The sequence below is a fragment of the Podarcis tiliguerta genome (assembly GCF_965153285.1).
Source record: "Podarcis tiliguerta genome assembly, chromosome: 8".
NCBI lineage: Eukaryota > Metazoa > Chordata > Lepidosauria > Squamata > Lacertidae > Podarcis > Podarcis tiliguerta.
In genome coordinates this window covers 53,276,652-53,290,827 of record NC_139541.1, presented here as the reverse complement: position 1 = coordinate 53,290,827, position 14,176 = coordinate 53,276,652, and the positions used below count along the sequence as shown (strand labels likewise).

At 45.9% G+C, this 14,176-nt stretch overlaps 1 protein-coding gene and 1 long non-coding RNA gene across 3 annotated transcripts in view; both read right to left on the bottom strand.

The window, feature by feature from the left end:
• The window catches only part of LOC310683263, a 418,618-nt gene that overhangs the window by 233,972 nt on the left and 170,470 nt on the right, over positions 1-14,176 (bottom strand). The window lies entirely within an intron of this gene.
• RRAGC (Ras related GTP binding C) lies at positions 4,129-13,826 on the bottom strand. Of its 2 annotated transcripts, none has more exons than XM_083452924.1 (7): positions 13,388-13,826; positions 12,459-12,662; positions 11,710-11,909; positions 9,917-10,031; positions 8,163-8,305; positions 7,040-7,188; positions 4,129-5,433 (listed from the first exon to the last, which is right to left on the bottom strand). In XM_083452924.1, exons 1-7 carry the CDS (start codon positions 13,778-13,780, stop codon positions 5,282-5,284), a joined length of 1,356 nt encoding a protein of 451 aa, XP_083309050.1. In that variant the 5' UTR covers positions 13,781-13,826; the 3' UTR covers positions 4,129-5,281. The 2 variants fall into 2 exon arrangements, with proteins under 2 accessions (XP_083309050.1, XP_083309051.1); XM_083452925.1 differs by having other exon boundaries at positions 5,298-5,433; positions 6,968-7,188.

Here is a 14,176-nt window from a genome sequence, read left to right as displayed (position 1 = left end):
ATCTCCCATCAATGAAGGGACCATGTAACTTTGCAAAGCTGCCCCTTTGCCTCAGCCACCAGCATTTATCTTACTAAGCTGATGCCAACAATGTATGTAAAATGTGAAGCATTTGCCTGGGCCAAAGTGACCCTAGAAGATTTCTGCTGAGTGCAGCTAAAAGAAAGCCTTGTTGACATGTGGGCAACCCCTTGGGCAATTTCTGGGATGGTGGGAGGGTGAAAGCTCTGGACTCTCTCTGCCTGCAGAACCAACCTAACCAGGCCTGAGCACTTTTGTTCTGAAGGAAAACCCCACCTCTGCTTGTGCTTCCAGAAAGGTTGAAACCTAACACTTCACACCAACTAGACAAAAGAGCCACTCACATCCGTCAATTGGCTTTGTTACCCATTCCTGGACTGTCGTAGAACCCACCCCACGTGGGATGTTACCAGGCCCAAAGGAGTTCGAGGCACAAGTCGGAAGGGGTCCCCCAAACAGGTGCCAAAAGTGAAGGGGCAGGCAAGCACCTCTCCCAGCACAGCAAGCAGAGCAGCCTCTGGTGTAACCCTCCAATCAAGGCTTTTAACATCAGCAGTTGAGCAAAGGACAACCAGAGTATCAGCCAGGAAAAGTGCCTTTCTGCCTTGGAATAAGCCTGTCGGCTCAAGACACATGCACAGAGCAGCATTGCCACCTTGTGGGTGAATGGCAGAAACAAGATTTCTTCCTCGCCCTGGCAGCCACCCAGATTTAGGTGGTTCCCAAAATATACCGGACTGAGATGGTCACATTTATTTACTGCATACAGAAGAATCATAGAATTGTAGAGTTGGAAGGGATAACAAGGGTCCTGAAATGCAGGAATTTTTTGCCCAATGTGGGGCTTGAACCCACAACCTTGAGAATTAAGAGTCTCATGCTCTGCTCACTGAGCTATAGCCAGAGCCAACCCATAGAGTATTTTCTTATAGATGCTTACAAAAAGAAACAAAAAATACGATATAAAATAAAACCACCAATTAACACACAAAACAGTGTTTGAAAGGCCCAGACAGAAGTTGAAAGAGAAGTTGTTTAAAAAGGCCTGGGTGACTAGAAAGGTCGCATTGTAAGTGTGGGGCCCAAGTGCTAGATCTAACCAACTGCCTGCAAAAGTTATTGGGAAAGGAGTTGATTATTGGGGCGAGCCCCAGAGCAACCTCTAGTTCGGAAACTTTGCCTTGTGCCAACCTCGCCAGACCACTCTGCAGCCCATAGACCCAAGGGGGCTCTATCAAGATCAGTCCCAGCTGCTGCTGCAAAGGCACCACTCTTGTCCAACTCTTTGCTGAAGTGGAGTCCAGGCCATTGATTGACTGAGACTTGAGTGATTGAGAGTGGCATGTTTGTAGGGTGGTTTGTGTGAGACACACAGAGAGAGATCTGTCTCTGCATGTGAGAGAAATGTAGATGTATATGAGGGTGGGGGAGAAGAGAGGCACTTGGGCAGAGACCCACATCTGTGCTGTGTGTAAAAGAAAGAAAGAAAGAAAGAAAGAAAGAAAGAAAGAAAGAAAGAAAGAAAGAAAGAGAAAAAATGTGGTGTGAGAGAAGGCGAGATGTATGTGTGTAGTTGTGTATATGTGAAGGATATGGGGAGGGGGAGATATGCATGAGCTTCTATGGAGTGTCTGCATATGGTGAGTGCAATTATCTATTTATTAAAATATTATCATAAAAATATATCAAAACGGTTCACAGCAATAAAAACTCATATAAACCATACCATAAGCTGAATGTAGGACAGCATTCTTACTATTTTTCTGTAGTGTGTATTTATCTTATGGAACACTAAACTTTTACAGTGGTACCTCAGGTTAAGTACTTAATTCATTGTGGAGGTCTGTTCTTGAACCTGAAACTGCTCTTAACTGAAGCACCACTTTAGCTAATGGGGCCTCCTGCTGCCGCTGCGCCGCCAGAGCACGATTTCTGTTCTCATCCTGAAGCAAAGTTCTTAACCCGAGGTACTATTTCTGGGTTAGCGGAGTCTGTAACCTGAAGCGTCTGTAACCCAAGGTACCACTGTGTGCTTCTTTTCGAGCCCTGTGGCATTTCATGGGAGCATTAAGGCAAAATCCTCAATTATTCAGTTTACAAACATAAAAATACAGTGGTACCTCGGGTTACATACGCTTCAGGTTACAGACTCTGTTAACCCAGAAACATTACCTCAGGTTAAAAACTTTGCTTCAGGATGAGAACAGAAATCGTGTTCCAGCAGCACGGCGGCAGCAGGAGGCCCCATTAGCTAAAGTAGTGCTTCAGGTTAAGAACAGTTTCAGGTTAAGAACAGACCTCCAGAACGAATTAAGTTTTTAACCCAAGGTGAGGTACCACTGTATTTAGGAGGGCAGCCAATCTTACAAGTGCCAAGTCAGGGGGAGAGAGTATGTGCTTGCTGGGCTATGCCAGCTTCCCACCAAGTTTTTCCTAATCATGGGATGCCACAAACATGCCTCTTCCCACAATGACCTTGCAGCAAACCCTACACCCAGTTTCCTTGAATGGGGAAATCCATTTCCCAACACACACCTGTCCGACAGGCAGCTTAGCAAAAAGAGACTTTGCCCAAAGGTCAGCCTCTAAGGCCTGCAATAATGCAATAACCTCACTCAGAGAGGTTGCAGACTTTTGGCAGAATGCTTCCCATCCACCATTCCTGTCCCCAGAGAAAGGTGGTGGGCAAGAAGCATCCAATAACAAGGTTGTGCTCTTCCACAGCAAGGCTCTTGCCTAAACTGTGTAGTGCAAGGAAGGTGTCAGGTGCTTGATGGAGAGACAGGTGCTCTTCCCCTCCTGCAAGCGTGGAAGTGGTCGGGGCTGCTTGAGTTGAAGGACCACCTGCAGAACAGATGTGTGCCATCAAGGTCCCTGCTTGGGGTAACTGGAAAACTCACAAGCCAGGATGGATAACCATTTCCTGTTTAACCCAAGCACCTGGGACTTGAGGGCATATGCCCATCATAGAATTGTAGAGTTGGAAGAGATCCCAAGGGTCATCTAGTCCAATCTCCTGCAATGCAGGAATCCCTGCTCAATAATCCCTGGCGGATGGCCATCCAACCTCTGCTTAAAACCCTCCAAGGAAGGAGAATCCACCACCTTCCAAGGGAGACAGTTCCACTGTCAAACAGCTCTGCACAATATATCTATACTGCTCTTCATCCAAGGGTTATCACTACAGTATATGGCAGTTCCAGCAACATACCATGGCTATTGGCTATTTCAGTACAATGAATTCATCTAATTCCGCTTAGGTCAGTCCTCAAAGATCTAGTTTTTACTTTCTGTGTACCACAAGCTGCTTTGAGCACATTTTATTTTGTGGAAAGGTGCATACAAATTAGAGGCTCATCTAACGTGATGTGATCCAGAGAATCTTTAGAAAACAGAGCTTGCAGAAATGCTTAAGTGTTTAAGTGATTTCTAGTCATTAAAAAAAATAAAATACTTGCTTGGCTTTAAACACGTCTGTATAAAATAGTGTGCTATGGAGATAAACCTATATTGTGAACCAATCAGCCATCTGTGTGGTGGGCTCAGGACAGAGCAAAATCCTTTCTTCCTTGCCACCTAAATCACTTGTTGCCAGCTTACTGGGGTTTTTCTCAGGAAGGATCATGAAGAAGAGTGCTATTAATCCTACTGGCCAAAAGAGAAGCTTCATGCTTGCAAGTACCAAGCACAATGGAGGCAAAGCTCAGGGGATAGCTTACACTGCAGGAGTAAAGCAGACGGACCTGGGTCTGACACCTCCTGCCTTTCTGCTGAGTTCTTTGAGGAAAGACTTCCAAGCTCTGAAAGTGCTAAAAACTGTTCAGAAAATCACTGTACTCTCCATAGATTTTCAAATTTCAAAACATCCAGAGTGTAGTTGAAGTGGCACAGTATTAATGGGGGAACAAGCAATTGCCACCATTTTTTGTTATGGAGCACACTTGCAAGTGTTGCAAAGCAGAAGGCATAGCTTCTGCAGGGCATCTGTCAGCAGCTACAACTATCCAATTAATACATCAGGAATAGCGTACTGACCTGCAATGCCCTGTCCATGCTTGGGCACCAAAACCAACAATTCACACATGCACTTAACTGAGAAAACAGCTGTCAAGATAAAATGCATTTTATTAATGCGGACTACTGAGAAGTGAATCCCACAAGAGCCACCCGCCTCCCGAACAGTGCAAGGACACAGTCGGCTGCTGGCAACACCAGCCACCCTGTTAAAACTTTGGCGCGTCCACATTGACATCTGAGGAGAGAAAAGGTTCCATGGCTTGGGAATATACAAGCGTTGTCTGATGTGCACGAGGCCACAAGGGAAAGTCCACACACGAGTTGGAAGGGAGCTTCCATCCAATGGAATATGTGCAGAATATGGAGTTCAGGGAGGCCTTTGTATCTTCCTGACCTTGAGGTAAAGGCACTTCCTTGCCTGGTGAGCAGCTACAGAGAATTCTAGCAACCAGAGTTCAGTTGCACACCATATTTTACAAAAACTAACCTGTTATGCAATTGAAGCATAGCTTCAAAAAATGGAAAACGCACTTAAATCCAAACACATTAGCCACAACTGGGCAGAATTTGAATCATTTACTACAAAAAGCATCTTCAAGGACAAGTACAGGAACTGCTGCAGCAAATTGTTAAGTGGCCTGCCAACAAGCTTGAGAATGCAAGACGAGCATATTCTAAACCAGGTTCGAGCGACAAAGTTAAGGTTGCCAATTCTTGTCTTTTATCCTGTTCTCCAATAAAAAGAGAGCTTTGCGCTCAGTGGGTCTGCAGAGGGAAATGGCACCACTTGGCATCACATTCATTTCACAGAAGATGGAATTTTTTAAAGGGGTTAACCGCAATAGGATGTGATAAAACTCAAAGGATGGAATGTTTGAAATTGCGCTAAACTAAACTACAAGCTGTCATGTTTGAGTTTACCAACGCCAATTTCTTTGAAACGCAAATGCACTAACACTACGCATGTTTAAAAAAAAACAAGGAATGCCGAGTGTCAAAACAGCTCAGTTCCGGAATCATCCACGCCCTGTTTTGTATCAAGGGAGATGTGGAAGCGGGGGAGGAAGCAGCCCCACTTCCAGGCCATTTCAGTTGTGCCACGATTGCAGCTCCACAAGGCAAAGTCCCGTCTCTTCCAGAATGTGCACACAGGAATGTATGGAGCCAGTTCTCTGTGCTGTCCATCCCCAACACACGGACTCGGAGCAGGGAACACTTGGCCACCCGCCTTGGGTCCCCTCCGCTAGACGACATTTCTAGGAGTGCCGTTATGAGTCACTGCTTTTAGACCAGGGATGCTTGCTTGATGGTTGCAGGATCGGTGGGAGGAAATGCCCACTTCAAAGACCTCGTGGATGGCCTTGCGGAAGCAGTGGAAATTGTAGTCTATTAAACCTGGGGGAGCAAGAGAAACAAACCACAGGTGACAATCGAGAGAAGGCAAAGCACAACCTCATCTGGGAGCCTGACTTACCAGAAGACCCTCAGCACCCTCTGCCATTCATTCTGGGTGTAAACCCTTGACCCAGCTGTTCTGCGCAGCAGCAGACAGAAGCTCTGCAGCTGCATCACAGTTTCTGCCAAATGCATTCCAAAACACAGTTGACTAAACATGCCTATTCTTCTTTTAACATGCCTGACAGTATCCAGGCATGTTAGAAAGGGGCCCCTGCTCTTCCAGCATCTCAGGCTGCCTATCTGGTCGAGACACAAATAGCTACAACAACACAAAACACAACTCAACAACCTAAGAGGATGAGCAACTTTACATGCTCAGGCAGACACTCGTGCTGCTTCAGGGTTTGGATCCAAGCAGCAAAGATTGCATGGCAAATAAAGATTCAGTTGGATGGAAGCCCAAACCTGAACTTCTTTAGTAAGAATAACTAGAACAGGATAAATGTAGAAACGGGCCCTGATCTGCAACACAGTTTTAGAAGTGGGGAGGCCATCCAAAATGGATTTTGGAGTCAGCCAGCCTGGAAAAATGATTGAATATAGGTTGAGTCTAGGGCAGAGTATGTGACTCCAGAGGCCCTGGAGCACTAGGCAGAGATGAGGAGGGCAGCACTAAGAAGGCCATCAAATAGCACAAGCTATTTGATGCAAGGGACAAAAAAAAAACCAGCGGCCTCCAATCAGGTTTTACACTGCACTGAAAACACATCATGCAGAAGGAACTTTTCTGGAATGCTACCATAAGGAGGCTCTCAGCACCCTCCTAGGCTTGCTGCCTTTTGCTTGAATCTTTGCAGCCCTTTCCCCCTTCTTCCAGGCTGTCACCACAAGCCCAGGCGCACACTGCTCAGCTCCCACTTGAGGACTGACACCATAAAACTTTTGCCTTATGATAGATTGTTTAGTTATTTATTGATTCTGCTTATATAATTTTGTATATTGTTTCTCTTTATTTTTATTTACTTGTACCCCACTCTGAGGGATGCGGGTGGCGCAGTGGTCTAAACCACTGAGCCTAGGGCTTGCCAATCAGAAGGTCGGTGGTTCGAATCCCCGCAACGGGGTGAGCTCCCGTTGCTCGGTCCCAGCTCCTGCCAACCTAGCAGTTCAAAAGCACGTCAAAGTGCAAGTAGATAAATAGGTGCCGCTCCGGTGGGAAGGTAAACAGCGTTTCCGTGTGCTGCTCTGGTTCACCAAAAGTGGCTTAGTCACGCTGGCCGCATGACCCGGAAGCTGTACGCCGGCTCCCTCAGCCAATAAAGCGAGATGAGCGCCGCAACCCCAGAGTCGTCTGCAACTGGACCTAACGGTCAGGGGTCCCTTTACCTTTTTTACCCCACTCTAGGCTATAAATACTGTAAATAAACAAATAAGGCTGCAGAAGACTAATGAGAAGATTTGAAAACTTGCCCCAAGGGGATTTTGGTGAGTGCAGCTCACAGAGGATCAACTCTTCACAAATTGCAATTACCAGATTTGTGCGACCCCATAGAAGCTGGAGCCCAGGCACTCAATCAAGGGACACACCAATCGTCTTCCTCACCTTTGCGTTCAAAGCTTTCTTCTCTAAGGATGCACACCAAGGCCAGAAACTTGGTCACTTCTTTTAAATACAGCACAGTTGTGTTGTTGAGCTTGATGATGGCCATGGACTCCTTGTCGTAGGCACTGCCACTCCCATCCTCCTTGAGCCTACGGTTGTTTGAGACAGAAGGGACTATTCAGGGCACACAATTGGCTAAGGACTTTGAGGCAGCATTTTAACAGTAACTGAATACTAGACTGAGGCATTAAGCAGCAATGAGGATTGTGAGAATCTTGTAGACACCGTTTATCCTGAGTTCAGCAAAGCATTTAACAATATACCAGGGTATTCTGATGAAGAAGCTAGCTAAATGCAGGACTGAAGATTCACAGCTGAGGGATTCACAGCTGGTTGTAAAACTATCCAAAAAGAAAATGCTCACCAACAGCTCCTCATCAAAGTGGAGAGAAGTTTTGGAATGAGGTAGTGCAGGCCCCTACCCTGGGTCTGGTCCTCTCCACTGAATTAGATGGAGGGTGAAAGGAATTCTGATCAGATTTGCAAACTATGCAAGACTGGGAGGACAGCTAACACCTCCAAAGGCCAGAAGAAAATTCAAAGCAACCTTGATAAAAGGGCCAAAACAAAATGAAGTTCAATGGGAGGGGGAGAGAGTTCTATATTTAGGCAAATAAGATGCATAAGTATGGGACTGGGGTGTGGGTGGGTGTGGGTGTGGAATAGTAGGTTTAGCAATAGTACGGAAAAGAGTTGGAGCTGATTGTAAGATGCATAATGTGAATGGGCAGCATACAAAAGGTTTTCCTCATTATTCATTACAAATGAATATATTAAAATGTCTCAGTATCATAAATACAGAAAAATATTTACACATGAAGCCATCCAAAACACCTTCCTACTTTCCATCACTCCTCAAAACAGACACTGCAATTTCTAGTACCCCTCCTTACTAACAACAAAATCATACAGAAAATGTGTTTTAGTTTCACATCCAATATTCCAAAAGCCAGAGCTTCCTCAATGCTAGGTTTTCATTTTCTCATGACATTTGACCATGGATTTCCCTCTAAGCTACTTTAAGATTCTCTGAAATGCCACAGAAGCACCACATGGTACTTACCCATATATACAAGAAACATCAATGACTACATCTATCATGTCGCAACAGAGCTCGTATGACTGCATATCAACAGGCGAACTATCCGTTGCAATATAGATCTTGCTGACGACATCGAAGAGAAAAGCTTTTTCAATACCAGAATTCTTAAAGAAGAAAAAACAAGTTAAAATGGTTGTCTCACGTACTGAACTATTTCTCAGCTTACTGGCGACTCTTGTTTTAATTTTTCACTAAAGGCAGATGGTCAGACAGGATAGGGCCTTTCATCCCCACTCTAAGAACGCAAGGAAGAAGAGCTCAGCTGCTGGATCAGGCCCAAATCCCATGTGGCCCAGCATCCTGTTCTCCACAGTGGTTAACTAGATACCCCAATGGGAAGCCCAAAGGTAGGACCCGAGTTCAAGAGCAGCAATACTCTTCCCACTCGAGACTCTCAGCAACTGGCTTCCAGAGGCAAACTACCTCCAATGGTGGAGGCAGAGCACAGACATCCAGAAATTTGTCTGATCTCCTTTCAAAGCCACCCAAGCAGCCACCACTATCTCTTGCAGGAAATGAAGATGGTGGCCACACATTAGCCAAACCTACCTCAAAGACACCACCCCCAGTGTTTCAAATAGCACACTGTGCCAGTTGCAAAACTGACAGCCATACTACCAGTTTGGTTTTCAAACTAGTGGTAGTGATGGGGCATCTGTTGTCCATTTTGCAGTCTCAAATGAAGGAACCTGAAACAACTAAACACGCTCAGAAGGTAATAAATAACTGGCTATCTTTTTATAAAGCGACAAGCAAGACTCTCTAATAGTGGATTCTGCTTTGAGGAATGTCTTGTCCACATTTGCTGCCATCTCCGAAGATATCAGTCGACTATTTAGGAAAATATTGGCTGTGCCCTTTAGGAGGCCTACTAAATCCCAAGTCTATTATGCTGCACAAGCACTTGCTTTATCTCACTGGTGTTTTATTATACACATTGGGGGGAGGGGATGTAAATAGGTTGGATAAAAACTTGCCCTTTTACACAGCCCTCCAGATGTTTTGAGACTACAATTCCCATCATCCCTGACCACTGGTCCTGCTAGGTAGGGATCCTGGGAGTTGTAGGCCAAAAACATCTGGAGGGCCAAGTCTGATGAAGCCTGTACTAGACTCTTGTTTTAAAAAATATAAAGTGCAAAGGTAGAAGCTTAAATCTTAAGGGGACGTAAATCTTTTTCTTGCTGATTAAAATGTCTTGTTATAAATAAACACAATTATTCTGTCATTGGAGGATATAAGCCTATAGAGCCTCCAACCCACCTTCAAAATCTTCCCTTTGCAGAGAGCATCTCATCCTCTAAGATGCCATTGGACAGCTGGCCACTGGCTAGAGCTGAAGAGAAAGGCTATTTGCTCACAAGAGCCCCGACTGAGCACAAGCTGCTATTGCAGGTGCTGTAATGAAGAAGTCTAGCATAGATCATAGTATGAGAGCTCCCCAACTGCTGGAGCCCACAGAGAACTACACATGTTTTTGAAGCAAAGCCTGTAGTTCCAAGTTCTAACCAAGTATGCCAGTTACTCATTATTTCTTAGCAATATGTCTTCCAAATGAGAGCTTCTAAGCAAGTTCATACGCTTACCAACCCAACAAAGCATTACTGCAACATTTAAAAACAAGTCATTGCATTCATTGCCTAATCTTCACTAAACGTTCCCAGGGCAGGGTCCAAAAACATGACAATTAAAGTACATGCACAACACCTACTTACTGATATAAAGATATTTAGCAGGTTTTCCAAAGTTGGCAACTGTGGAATGAGCTTCTGTACCACCTTGCTGAAGGCTTCAAATATAGAATGATCATAGATGCTGGTCAAATAAAAACTACAAAGCAGAACACTGTTATTAGCTAGCAGAACAGTTCCAGGTTTAATTTGCTGCTTTGCAATCCTGAAAGCAAAACTGAAGCATCAAGGAGGCCCACACTGAACAGCTTCCAATACATTTAACATACTCTGGAAATTCTTGTTTTTCTCTTTGTTCCCCTCAGTGATGAGATCATTGCTTCCAAAGATACCTTTTAAGGTGAAGACTAATTTGCATCTCAAAGAAACCGCGAGGGGGGAGATAACAAAGAGCAAAAGCAGTTTAAATATGTTTGCAATCTCTCCTTATTGCACACAATAAGAAGCAACCCTTTTTCTAAACATTTCTCTTGAAATACAGACTATAATCAAGGGGCCAGACATGCCTCAGGGGGAAGGAATGCTGCAGGGCCACTACTGGAAAGAGCCTTCCCCCATAGGGACCAGTAGGAGGGCCTCATCTGCAGATCTCATGGCATGGATAGGTCTACACATGAGAGTGGGTGTTCTTGTGGATATTTGGGGCCCAAGCCATCAAGGGCTTTATACCTAAGTGTGAGCACCATATTTAGGCCCAGAACAACATCTGCAGACAATGTTAACTGTTGTAAAATGGGAGTTAGATGTGCTTGACCCACTACCCTATCAGCACCCTAGCTAATACGTTTTGCACAAATTGTAATTTCCATAATGTCTGGCTAAATTGAATGTACACTTTTTAAGAAGACGCCAACAATAATCAACAGAGACTAATGATTTTTAAAGACAACTACTCACAAAACCTGCAAATGATTAGTGCCATCCTGAACTACATATTCCTCCTTTTTGTATGGAAGAGAAAATACCTCTTCTAACATTATGCATATGCCCCCCCTTCAGAACTACCTCTTAAGACTCATATTATTAGTCAAGTAACAGCTGACCCCTTCTTGACCAATAGACTCACTATTGGTCTTAGCCACTCATAGCCTGTATTTGCATGCAAGGGAAGTCCCTAACTCAACTGAGGATTTGAGACCCATAGGCTACCCTCACTTGGTTTAGCCAACCAGTTAAAAGTTGTTCCTGGGATGTGGCTGCTGTTGCATGCTGACAGCTTCTAGGGGCCACAGGTGAGAGCTGAGTGCAGGGTGAGGACCAAAGGTGGACAAACTACCCCAGAAGGAGCATGACATGCACCGCACCAGAGGTACTACCCCTCCCCTAACACCACATACACCCTGCATGTACTGTAGAGGGAAGTGAGGGGCAGATGGGGCTCATCAACCTGGGAAGGTAGCCCATCTAGGAGAAGGAAAATTCTGATCTTAAACCTGCGCTGCCTTGAGGGAGAAGAAAAGTCTAAGGAATAAACCCTACATAAATCCAAAGTGGAGTTAGATGACACCTTGCAACTCTTGCACCCAAGTTGGTGCCAAACATCCTGTTCTGCTTTTCTTTGGACATCAGCAAGGGGGGGGGGGTCGGGGTCCTGTCGTCTGTGCAGCCCACCACCTCCATACACACTGCCCAAGCTTGCACAGTGATTTGACTTCATCCCCGTAGGCACACTTCATTGTCTCGAGACAAGCAAATGCCAACAACAACAACTGATTATTCAGGTGATGGTCCCAACATTAAACAAGCCCTCAAAAATGCAGCTTCTCCAGATTTGGTCTCAAATGGGAGAAAATTGTGTCCAAATGAAGTCCACTTACCTAAGGTGAAGTTTTTCTAGCCCAGCATCACCAAGATCATCATTGGCTCTCTGATGAATATCTCTTTGAGTTTCTATTTTATGATCATCTGACAAACCATCAACTTTATGAATAAAAACCTCAAAGTTCATTTCTGGATTAATTTTGTAAGCTTTTGAGACTGTAATGTGCAACCTGGTTAATGCTTCCATGTAGTCATCCTGTAAGCAAAATATAATATGCATTCTTCAGTCAGAATTAAATGTACAGACCATACATTACTAAGAAACGTAGTGATGTCTGCTTGTTGATATTTACAATTTACAATTACTATAATAGAAACAGACCTTGTGAGAATCCCAAGGATAATTCAGAATCAAAATAGTTCTATTCTTGACCAAATCTCATCCCAAAGCCTAAAAATACTGTTACAGAAACTGTTAAATTCAACCACAAACTGGTCTCTAAATGCTGGATTGTTTGCTTGAGCTGTGTTCTACCTTACTTAACACTGCCCAAATTACTCAGTAGTATTCCTATCTAATATGGTAATGCCCCTGCACAATGTCATTCCTGCCGTTACCAGTATTTTAAAGGTTGTAATCTACTCTGAGCTGCGACCTGTTTAAAAGATAACAACAGACAGACTACAGCTACTTCAACACTTGATATTTAAGTTCAGGATCATTGTTTGCAACATCCCCGGTACATCCTCCCCACCACTCACAGAGCAACCTACTCTGTTCCCCAAAGTGAAGCTTCATAATGACCTGTGCATCAATAACATAGATGAGGGCTCCAGTTCCCCTGAAGATCATCTCATAATCGAACGTTGGATCAAAAAAATCCATTTGTCCAGGAAAATCCCATATTTGGAAGTTCACAAAGGAGCTATTTGAAATATCATCTTTATAGATTTTGTTGGTACTCTCCAAGAATAAGGTTTCATTAGGAGACATTTTGTGGAACACCACCTGTTTGCGATAGAGAGCATACAACCATTATTTACTGTTTTGCTGTTTTACATTTCTATCCTTCCTTCCACTAAGGAACTCAAGAATCCTTGTTCTCTCCTCCACCCATCCATTTTATCTCCAAAATAACAAGAGGCACAACTCCCCCCTTCTCAGTGAGGATCAGGACTGAGAACCTGAAGCTGCATCTTTCTCCCAAGTCTCTTGCCTGAACCACCAACTATGATGCTACCTTGAGGAGGAGCCAGTAAAGAAATGTCAGGCCTGTAGACATCTTGATGTGGAATGACAGGTTGAACGGTGGAGTATTAGGGTAAGAACTTACCTTGTTCCACTTGGGCATGAAGAAAAGAGAGATCTTGCTTATACCCCTGCAGACTCCCTCCACCCGATTAGTCCCACTGCCCTCCCCAATCATGAGTGATTATTATTGTTAATAATAATAATACACCCAATTATATCCCACCATTCTTCTAAAGATTTCAAGGTGGCGCATATGATTCCCCCTCCCCATTTTATCCCCACAACAACCCTGTGAAGTAGGTTGCGCTGAGTGACAATGACTGGCTCCCCAAGATCACTCAAGGAGTTTGAATCCTGGTTTCCTCTCAGGTCCTAGTCCGACCCTAAACTTCGATCTCCTCCCTCGTCGCGGTCCCGAAGCCCCCGGGATGCTCCGTACACGACCCCACGCCAGGGAGGATGGGGCGGGAGGCCCTGCGCACCTTCTGGATCGACGATTTCCCGCTGCGCCGCAGCCCCATAAGCAAGATCCGAGGCTGCTTGGAGGAGTCGCCGCCCGCTCCGCCGCCCGAGCCAAGCCCGCAGTTGCTGCCCCCACCGCCTCCTACGCCGCCGCTCCCGCCAGGACCCCCGATGATTCCTCCTCCGCCGCCGCCGCTGCCGCCGCCCAGCTCGGCCCCGCCATCGATGTCCTCTTCGTCATCCTCCTCCTCGTCGTCGTCCTCCGCGCCGTAGCCGAAGTCCTTCGGGAAGGAATCCGCCGCCGCCGCTGCTGCCGCCGCCGCCGCCCCGAGGCTCCCGCCGGGCAGAGCCCCCGACGCTGGCTCCTCGACCGCACCAGGACCCGCCGCCGCCCCGAATTGCAGGGCCGCCATCACGAGCTGCCAAAGGCGCCCCCCACTCCGACAGCTCCTGAGCCCGCCCCCACCTCCCAACACCTCGCGCACCGATTGGCCCGCAGGAGCAAGAGGCATTCCCATTGGCCGAAAATGAGACGGCAGCGCGGCGCGTGACCGGAGGGGGGCGCGCGGGGACCGTGCTTTCAGCTACCTGTCCGGTAAGGAAGCGGCGCCCTTTGATGACGTCCGATGGCAGGCCTCGCCTCGCCCAATGGCGCGTCTTCTTCTTCTTCTAGTCCCACCCCCACCTGGGATCCGCCTTCCGGGCGACTTCCTGGTTTTGTCAAGGGAGCAGAAACAGTGGCGGCCTTGCATTCAGTGTTGTGTCACCTGCGGCGGCAGCAGCAAATTCATCGAATGTTTAGGATGTCC